A 10,716-nucleotide genomic window follows, 5' to 3' on the forward strand; every position below is an offset into this window, starting at 1 on the left:
CTTCAAGTGTTCAGAACCTGCCTGCCGGACACAAACACACACACACACACACACACACACACACACAGACACACACACACACACTATGAAAACTGACATCTTCACAGCTTTGTGGGTAAAAACAAAAGTGCTGATGTTTGGTTGGTATTTAAGATTCTAAGCTAAGATTAAATTTAGTTTCAAAAAAACTGTTGCGGCAAATACTACAAAAATAGACAGAGAGGATGCAAGCAGTGGAAAACGAAGAAAAGCGTCACTATTACTAATGCTCACAGTTAGAGTTAGTATTGTGATCAAGAATGCAAAAGTTCAGTGTGAGTGATTGATCCATATTTAATAAACCAGAAAATTACAAAAGATCAATTGGGTCAAGAACATGATACTTTATGAATGCACCCTTCACTGAAGAAATTATATTCTGCATTAAGAAAATCAAGTCCATTCATAATTTTTGCATTGTGACATTATTGTCATGAGATTCAAGCACATAAAATCTGATTGCATTATTGTAATGCAAAAAATAATGTATTGTTTAAATTGTAACATGTTTATACATTACGAAATATTTGTTGTACTGCCTTTATGCTAATTTTATAATTAAATAAAATGATTGTACTACAATACTCTTTACTATGATAGTAAAAATAATATTTAAATTGTAAAATATATATACATCATGATAATATTTGTTGTACTGCCTTTAATTTATGCTGATTTTTATAATTAAAAAATGAACTGTAATACTCATTACTGTAATACAGTCAAAAATAATATTTAAATTGTAAAATATTTATAACTTATGATAATTTGTTGTGCAGCCTTTAATTTATGCTGACTTCTAATTATAAAAATATTGCTCTATAATACTCTCTACTATAATAAAAAAAAATTATATTAAAATAGTAAAATCATATACACATATATATATATATATATATATACATATACACATATATATATATACACACATACACACATGATGTAGTGCAATAATTTGCCGCTTTTTATAGGCAAAATAATCCCTTTTAGTGGGAATTAGAGGACTGTGTGCGTGCGTGTGTGTGTGTGTGTGTCCATATGACCACAGCAGAGCATCAAGTGACAAAACGCTGGAACGCTTGTGCCGTGGGAGGGAGAAAAAGAGCAGGAGGGGTGAGAGAGAACCAGAGGGATGGAGAGAGATGAGAAAAGTGCAGCACTGATAGATCTGATGGCAGATGAAGATGAAGCCAGCAGGTGCATGAGAGAGAACCGGCGTATTCCTTTCTCGTTTTGGGGAGAAAAGAAGATCTGAGTGTGCAGAGAATGCAAAGACGACAGTGGAGTGGAGCAGAGCAGCAGGAGGACATGCACTTCTCCAAACTCAAGTGTCTCTTCATGACTTTCTGCCCATCACGAGCTCACTGATGCTTTGATTCAGTCAGAACTCAGTGTTGGCTCACTAGAGAGAGTCTCGGAGCGTTTGGGGCCGTTTCTCGTCTTCTGATCTGGAATATATGTGCTTTTACAAGGGGAAGAATGAAAAAACAAGTGGAACATAGGATATGAATCTGAGATGGACAATGTGTGTGTGTGAGGTCGAGATGGCAGAGCTCTGGATCCCCATCACGAGCTGCACAAGCGCTCATCAAATGCTCCAGTTTGGATAACACACCACAACGCCACAGCACACACACACACTCTCTCTCAGAGGGCGAGGACCCCTTACAAAACGCAAGGTAAGCAACATCCCTCTAAACTTTACCACTGTTTTCAAATGTGTTGCCATTTAATATTATACTTTTAGCTACTAGAATCTCAGTTATATGCACAGTTATTACATATTACATCATTGCTGTCAATGCAAATTAAAATGACGCTCTAAAAATAAACAGAAAGTTTGTAAAGGGTTAAACGTAATGCCTGCGCAGCAGCTGGGGTCTGTGAGTTTATTGTTGCACCAAATACGGCGGGTCTAAAGATAAGTATAAAACTAAAAACAGCATTGTAAAAATTGTTTTGATACAGTGAACTTGAACTCAGTATGAAATAATCAAATGTTAAATATTATTTTTATTTGATCATTTTATAATTATTATTTATTTTAGATTTTCTTTTATTAAAAAAGACAATGTTATATTACAAAATATATTCAATCACATACAATGTTTGTATTAAATAAAATACAAAATAAATGTAATTAATTAACAGTTATTTTAACTCCCAATGCATAAATGTTTTAATGTGTGCTGGGAATAATCAGTCACTGAACTTCATCAGAACATCGTTAACTGACCTGATTATAATGACCTGATATTGAGCAGAAATTCATGCATACTAAATATGCTTTTCAGAGTGTGCCATAGGAATATTTTGTTGCACGAGCTAAGTAAAAATAAGCTGTACTTTCATTCTATAGTGCAAGAATGAACTCAATGCACCTGTAAACTTTCACACGTGTGTCTTTATCTCCAACGAGTCACACTTTTATTATCTCCCTGACATTTAGAGATGCCAAAAGTGAAGTACATCATAACATAACGCACAAACACACACTAAACGAGCACATAACACAGACAAACCCAAATGCTAAAACTTTCTGCATTTACTTATGAATCGTTTTTCCAAATGAGGACGTCGTTGAATGTCCCCAAAGGGAAGTTTTGTCAGATTTTGCTCACTTCCGAGGACAATTTTGTCTCCAGAGTCCCGCACTCACACATGCTTCTGTTCAGGAACTACTTCAGTAGAAACACTGTGCAGATGAAAGTGTGTGTGTGTGTGTGTGTGTGTGTGTGTGTGTGTGTGTGTGTGTGTGTGTGTTTGAGTGCGTGATAGTCATGTTCATGTTGCTGAAGAGGTCAGAGCTCCTCTGACCCCTTGTGGTGCCGGACCGCTCAAACTCATCTACTATTTCATAGTGATTCACACAGGTTTAAATGCTAAAGAATCGCCACTGTCAGACCAACAAAACAATGTTAACAAACAGAACAAAATCCACATGCATATGAATAATTCAAGCAGACGTGAAGAAATGCATCACTGACCACTTTCACACGGATACTAACAATCCGACCACAGGCGTTACTCTTATGTAATACAGTATTTGTTGTACATACATTGCTCTTACAGCCTTTTTTTGTTTGTTTTGCTATTGTGGCGTAGCTGAGCATGTACATTTATAGTACCTGCATGTATCTGTCCATTACTTCGTTTGTTTTTTTGTCTGTGTATAAATACAAAAATGCTAATAATACGATAATAAAACAGTAGAGTGGCACTTTTAATAATATTTTTATAATAGTATATTATATAAAATGTATATAAAAGAGTATAAAATGTATATAAAATTGACATTTTCAGTAAACATTTTATGCAATAACTATATTTTGTATAAATCAGATAAAACGTTTATGTTCGAGTTCTAATATGAATATGCATGAAAAAGCTTTGTAACATATAGGCCAGAATATTAATTTTGAATTTCTCAGTATAGACCTAATTTAACTGAGTTTTATGACATTTGAAGGTACATTTCCTAATGATCTGTCAAGCATTGCATAAGTGCAATTTTTTTCATGCAATCAACAGAACATAAAGTGTTACCAATATTGCTGAAAAATAACTTCTTGGCACAGAAACTGCAGAAAACAGCAGGTAATGTGACAAAACGATTAGTGTTAAATACTGCAGAAATCTAGGCCGCAAGCAGCACGCATGCATGAAGTCATTAATCATCATATGCTTCATATCATAAAGATGTTCAAAGAAATCTGTCACATTTAAATGAAGTCAAATACTGAAGTTCAGGTCAGTTCACTGTCAAACCAAATCAACATATGCAAGGTCAAAGTTTGCTTTAGGAAAATGTCTGTAATTCTGGACTGACAGTAATTCATCTCATCTACACTTTCTGGACAGAATGCCGTCTCGAAGGCTCTGCAGCGTCAGATGATGATAAAAAAGCAATTCAATACTGCAAATGATTAAATAATTCATTGACCACACAGTAACCTGATTAAAAGCTGGCAGGGAGAATTTGAGAGTGACAAACCGTCGGTTTTATCAGTCAACACTGTCAACATTACAGCATTACACTACATTGATGAGCTTACGTAGTCTAGTTCTTTCAGTCTTATTAAAGATTTTTTTTTACTTTACATAACTGTAAACTATTATATTTCAAAGTTGTGAATAAAACAAAAATGTACAAGAAAATACTATTTCAGTCTTTCTATTCTCCAAAATTTCGTTTAATTCAATGTATTACTGAATTTCTGAAGTTTCTACAACATTTCTCAGTGCAAATAATATGTTATAATGTTATAAAAAATCAAATGAATAAATTGCAGTTTAAGTAAACTACTGCTGGTTTAAGTATTTAATTTACATATTTACTTTTGTTTCTACTTCATTTAATTGTTCAAATTACTTAAATATGTAAAACTGAAGTCTACAGATTTTTTTCCCCAGCACTCAGACCAGTTTCCCCAGACCTGTTTCAGTTCCCTAAAAATGATAACATCTAAGTTAACTGGTTTTATTCAAGTAATATTGCTGAATCAACTTACACGCATTCATTTATACTAACAAAACTAACTTTTAAGGGTTAAATCAGGTATTAATTGCTCTTTAAGGTAAGAATTACAGTATATGTACATGTATGACATGTAAAAGAGTTATTTTAAATGTTATTTTAACAATCAAGAGTTACTTTTTATAAGTAATTAGTTTGACAAATGTTAGGACTTTACCTAATTTCTTTAGCATGTTAAATTTAGGTCGTCCTTACGCAACACATGGGATGAAATCTGCCCAAACAAATTGAGTGCAAATGGTCAATTCTATAGGTTTCTATTTTAGTGAGGTTCTAGGTTTGTTTTTATAGTGTACAGTAATATAAACATTACTGCACTGAATACTGCAAAATGCTAATAGCAAACACTTTAAACTTCAAATATCTTACATGAACTTTCTGCTTCAGGTCATGCATCAACAGATCACTTGAGTTTGGGGTAAAATCTTTAACTTTTCCATACACTTGGTCATTCCCATGACCCACATTCTGTTCTGCTTGGGTTCACGGACAGACATCATGACATTCTCCGGTCAAATCTGCTGCTACAACCTACAACTCACCGTTCCCTCACAAGTCAACTACCTCCTGAGGGTGCACCGTAGCCCCAAAACCAGCAGCAACACACCACCATACGTCATCTCATTTTTATCTTTTTGCTAAAATGACACCTCTTGTTCGTGCACAAAACTTCACAATTAGTTACATTTCTTCAATATCTATATTGCGAAATCTCCAAAGTGAAAATGTTGATCTGACCTTTAAATCACTTTGGTATAATTTTATGTATTTTAAAACTTACATCACCTTTTACAGTTACTTTAGATATCACATGACAAACATTATAAGCTTCCTAACATTTTTTATGCATTTAATTGCATTAAAAGTATATGTTTATATTCTGTGTAATTATTTATTTGCATTTTAGTTTTGTTTACTGTTGGATTTCGTTCTAAAGCATTCACAAGCTTTCTCTTTCTAACTCTGTTATCTGAGACAACTGTACTGTGGTAAAAGGCCTAACGATGATGGCACTGAAATGATGCGAGACACCGAGAGCTCAGATACAGGCAATACTGCAGTGTTTCTGTGTGTGTATGAATGCATGAGTGAGTGTGTGTACAGATCAGGTATCATGTTGTTTAGCCACTAATTGTAACCCTTCTGCCTTCTACCTGCAGACAGCCTAGAGACGCTTCAGCCACTGTAATTATGTAATGATGTTATCAAGTATCACATCAAACAAACAGAACATTCTGAAAAGTTGTGGGTGGGGGGGGGGATAACAAAAAGTGCATTCTCTTCAGAGCTAACCATAGTAACTAGATCTACTAAATCTAACTATCTAGACTACCTAAAAAACAGAATAGCAACACCCAGGGAAACTTTTGCACGAGTAAACATGACTCACAGATTGTCCAGAATATATAGACATATATTATATAATAGGAAGTTATATTCAATCTTATGGGATTTTTAAACTGCACACCTAACTTAACTAATTAAAAATCGTTTTCAGTCATTTAAATAAAGCTGACATAAAATAAAATATAAATATTAGATGAAAAATATTTACTTAAAAACTTGAAAAGTCCGAAAACCTTGCCTTGGCAACTAACTGAAATAAAATATGTTTAGGCTGAAGTACTAAAATTACTAAAACTGAAATGACAATAAATTTCAATATTTAAAAGAGGGAAAAAAACTAATAAAATGACAAGCACACACACAAAAAATCACTAAACTTAAACTAAAATTCAAATGAAAACTGAAAATGTAAAAAACACAAAATATAAATAAATACTACTATATAAATAATACCAAAATAACACTGAAGAAAAAAATCTTTACAAAAAATTTAAAGAAAATGCAAAACAAATTATGTAATAAAAAATGGCATATGTATTGTGTTCTTGAGTTTTTATATTGTTAATTAAAACTATTTAAAATCATTTTTGTTGATTGACATAAAGCTGAAATCAAATTAAATACAAATATTAGATAAAACTCACATTTAAAAATTAGAAATACTGCATTGGCAACTAAAAAAAAAAGGTAAATATAGATTGATCATAATTTCCTAAAGTAAACTTTAGATTTTAGGTTGCAGGACATTTTGAAAAAAGAGATCTATCAAGAGTTTTCAGTAATTCAATTACTGTGTACAATGTAAATTCTACATTTTATAAATAATATAATAGTATGTAAATAATACTAAAATAACACCGGTGTTCTCCAGATATTAATCTGAAGAATAAGTGAAGAAATGCCAGCAATACTGTAAGTGTGACAGTAATGACGTCGCTGTATGGTACGCAGAAGCAGGCCAGACAAATAAAGCACGAAACCTCTCTGAGCGCGGACTGTATATATTTAGATTTCAGGCCACGGGGTTTCCTCCCTTCTTGGTTTTTGTTGTACATCAGTTCTATCTCTCTTCCCTATTTTTTGCTTCATAACCTTCATTTATTCCATGTCTTATGTTACTTTTCTGTCTATCCCCAGCTACCTCATGGCCCTCCCCCTCTTCAACCCACTTAGCATCTCTAGAGGATTGTGGGATGGCACCCATGGCCAATGCCTCATACAGACACAAATCTCCTGAGTGTCTGAATGATGTGTTTAAAACTCAAGCACGTGTGCACAAACACTCTCAAACACACACTGGGCACATACACAAACTCCCAAAACGTTAACACCCCTTTTACGTCATTTTTACACTGGTGCAAATGTTTCGGAGGGTAAGATTCGAGTCTCCTGATGGACATCTGGGGTTGTGTGTGTGTGATTTGATAGCCAGAACATCTCTGTTGTGTTAAGCAGCTTTAAAACAGAGCTCTGATCAATAATGTACAAGCCGAGAACAAAAACACATACATGAGAAACCTGAAATGAAACCTGTGTCCTGCCTTGACCTGGACACGCTAATATCATGCACTATCCAGCCTGTGCAATGACAAGCTAATATCGGATCTCACAGTCTGAAACCAGGTGAAACTAAAGTAAATGAATGTGCTCCTTTAGGCACGTTTTAGCTCTAAACCCTAGCGAGCTTTCTACATAGAAAGCATTTTAAGGCATCATAGAAGTGCTTTTGATGTCAAAGATCTCCTTTCACTCACAATTTAAGGCAGTATTGCAGTATTCTTCACAAAGGAAGCAATCCCAGAAAGACCTGCAACAAACTCAAGATGCCAGATGTAAGAGAAGTTATGGTTATAAATACTTATATTTTATACAATGCAGCAAAATATCAATAAAAACTTTCAATACACCCAGAACAGCCTAGCAATCCCCTAGCAACGCCCTTGCAAACATACAGAGCACCCAATCAACCACTTAGCAACACCCTAACAATCAATCAGAACACTGTAGCAACATCCTAGAAAACACCCATAAAGCCACGCAACCACTTAGCAACACCTCAACAAACATTCAGAACACTGTTGCAACCACCTAGCAACATCCTAGAAAACACCCAGCAAGCCTACAACCACCTAAAACCTATTGCACTCTAGCAAACACCTAGCAACGTCCCAGCAAACACTCAAAACCCCCTAGCAACGCTCTAGTAAACAATGAGAACACTCTAGCAAACACACAGAATGCTTTTAGCAAACGCCTAGCAGCACCCTAGTAAACACTCGGAACACCCTAGCAATGCTCTACCAAAGATTCAGGACACCCTAGCAACCACCAAGCAATGCCCTAGCAAACATTCAGAACACTGTAGCACTAGCAACCACCTAGAAAGATCCTAGAAAACACCCAGAAATCCTAGCATCCACCTAGCAACACCCTAGTAAACACTAAGAATACTCTAACAAACACACACAGCAATGCTCTAGCAAACCCTCAGAGCCCCCTTAGCAAACACCTAGCAAAAACCCAGAACACCCTAGCAACGACCTAACAAAGATTTAGGACACCCTAGCAACCACCCAGCAACGCCCTAGAAACCACCTAGCAAACACTTAGAACCACCTAGCAATGCTCTAACAAATACTTGTAACTCCCTGTCTATAATAATAAATGCAGCAAATTGCTTGGAAAAACATCTGCTGAAACGATTACTGTGATGTAAGAATGTTTTTATAAGCAGCGTTGCACTCAAATTGCACTATTCTTATTTTTAGTTTTATGAACAGATACCAACACGCTACACTGATGATCTGTTTCTTTTTCTCAAGGGTCTGAGGAAATCGAAGGGCTTCTACTTTGGATTGGACCTGTCCCAACAACACTACAACTAAACCACCCACCACCCTGGACTCGTACTACTACTAAACCTCTCCAAAAGAGAGGGAACACCAGATCGCAAAGATAAGAAGGTGGAGTGCTAAAGAGAATGAGCGTGGGTCGGATCGGTCGCTACAGCATTGTGTCGACGGAGGAGGATGGTCTGCGCTTGACGACCATGCACGGTGGAGGGATGAATGGATACGGCAACGGCAAAATCCACACTCTGCGGAAATGTCGCAACCGTTTTGTGAAGAAAAACGGACAGTGCAATGTGCAGTTCACCAACATGGACGAGAAGTCCCAGCGCTACCTGGCGGACATATTCACCACTTGTGTGGACATCCGCTGGCGCTACATGCTACTTGTTTTCACGCTAGTCTTCGTGATTTCTTGGTTAGCATTTGGCTTGGCGTTTTGGGTCATCGCGCTTCTTCATGGTGACTTGGACAATCCGGCAGGGGACGATAACTTCACACCCTGCGTGCTGCAAGTAAATGGCTTCATCGCGGCGTTCCTGTTCTCCATCGAGACGCAAACGACCATCGGTTACGGTTTCCGCTGCGTGACGGAAGAATGTCCTCTCGCGGTGTTTCTTGTGGTCTTCCAGTCCATCGTGGGCAGCATCATCGACTGCTTCATGATTGGCACAATCATGGCCAAAATGGCACGTCCCAAGAAGCGAGCGCAGACTCTACTGTTCTCGCAAAACGCCATCATCACAATGCGTGACGGAAAACTGTGCTTGATGTGGCGAGTGGGGAACTTGCGAAAGAGTCACATCGTTGAGGCGCATGTCCGAGCGCAGCTCATCAAGCCGCGGGTTACGGCTGAAGGCGAGTACATCCCGCTAGACCAGCTAGACATTAACGTTGGTTTCGACAAAGGACTCGACCGCATCTTCCTCGTCTCACCAATCACCATCCTGCATCAAATTGACCAGGTGAGCCCTCTGTTCGGCATCAGCAAGCAGGACCTCGAAACGGCGGATTTTGAGATCGTGGTCATCTTGGAGGGAATGGTGGAGGCCACGGCCATGACAGCGCAGGCGCGAAGCTCCTACTTGGCTAGCGAGATCCTCTGGGGGCATCGATTCGAGCCGGTTCTGTTCGAGGAAAAGAACCAATACAAGGTTGATTACTCACACTTCCACAAGACGTACGAGGTACCGTCCACCCCGCGCTGCAGTGCCAAGGACATGATGGAAAACAAGTACCTGGTGGTGCCCAGCGCCAACTCCTTCTGCTACGAGAACGAGCTGGCGATCCTGAGCCACGAAGAGGAGGAGGACAACAGTCCGGAAAGGATAAAGCCAGAGCGAGCAATGAGCCTCAGCCCAGAGAGAACCCCTCGACATGATTTCGAGCGACTGCAGAACCCTCGTTGCACGGAGCAAAGGTCATACCGCAGGGAGTCGGAGATATGAACCTTTACTACGACCTTTTTGATACTCAAATTTTGTGTCGTGTTCTGGAGATACTGGAGCTTCTACAATGCAGAACAATGCAAAGTGCCATATGGAGAAAGTGAGCGCGTGAATGAGCGAAAAACAAAAGGGTGAATGTGTGAAAGCTGGAGGGATGCTTGGCAGAACATTCGAAGAAAGAGAAGGGCAGTAGGAATCTTTTTATCCTGCACAGAAAACTTGAATCTTTTCCTCATTTTGTTTCATGAAAATAGTTTAGATGTTAAACTCTTCATTCTTAAAGGGACAGTTCACCCAAAAATGTATATTCTGTCATCACTTACGCGCCCTTATGTGGTTCCAAAACTGTATGACTTACTTTCTTCTGTGGATATATATATATTTTTTAAATAAAGGTTTTTATTTTTTTAAATAAAATGTTTAAGTGCATATATATATATATATATATATATATATACACACACAAATATACAAATATATATATAATATTTAAGTA

At 37.3% G+C, this 10,716-nt stretch overlaps 1 protein-coding gene across 2 annotated transcripts; it reads left to right on the forward strand.

Moving 5' to 3' along the window:
• Positions 1-1,662: 1,662 nt before the first annotated feature.
• Positions 1,663-10,363, forward strand: LOC107677215 (ATP-sensitive inward rectifier potassium channel 12-like). 2 transcript variants are annotated; one of them, XM_016472026.1, is made up of 2 exons: positions 1,663-1,718; positions 8,746-10,363. In XM_016472026.1, the coding sequence occupies exon 2, from the start codon at positions 8,904-8,906 to the stop codon at positions 10,218-10,220; it is 1,317 nt and encodes a 438-aa protein (XP_016327512.1). In that variant the 5' UTR covers positions 1,663-1,718; positions 8,746-8,903; the 3' UTR covers positions 10,221-10,363. The 2 variants fall into 2 exon arrangements, with proteins under 2 accessions (XP_016327512.1, XP_016327513.1); XM_016472027.1 differs by lacking the exon at positions 1,663-1,718 and adding an exon at positions 7,695-7,755.
• The last annotated feature ends 353 nt before the right edge of the window (positions 10,364-10,716 follow it).

The sequence above is a fragment of the Sinocyclocheilus anshuiensis genome, unplaced genomic scaffold, assembly GCF_001515605.1.
Source record: "Sinocyclocheilus anshuiensis isolate Anshui unplaced genomic scaffold, SAMN03320099.WGS_v1.1 scaffold392, whole genome shotgun sequence".
Lineage (NCBI taxonomy): Eukaryota > Metazoa > Chordata > Actinopteri > Cypriniformes > Cyprinidae > Sinocyclocheilus > Sinocyclocheilus anshuiensis.

What these genes read in the sequence shown, in the direction of transcription:
- LOC107677215 (XM_016472026.1), top strand. Translation starts at nt 8,904, where the DNA reads ATGAGCGTGGGTCGGATCGGTCGCTACAGCATTGTGTCGACGGAGGAG.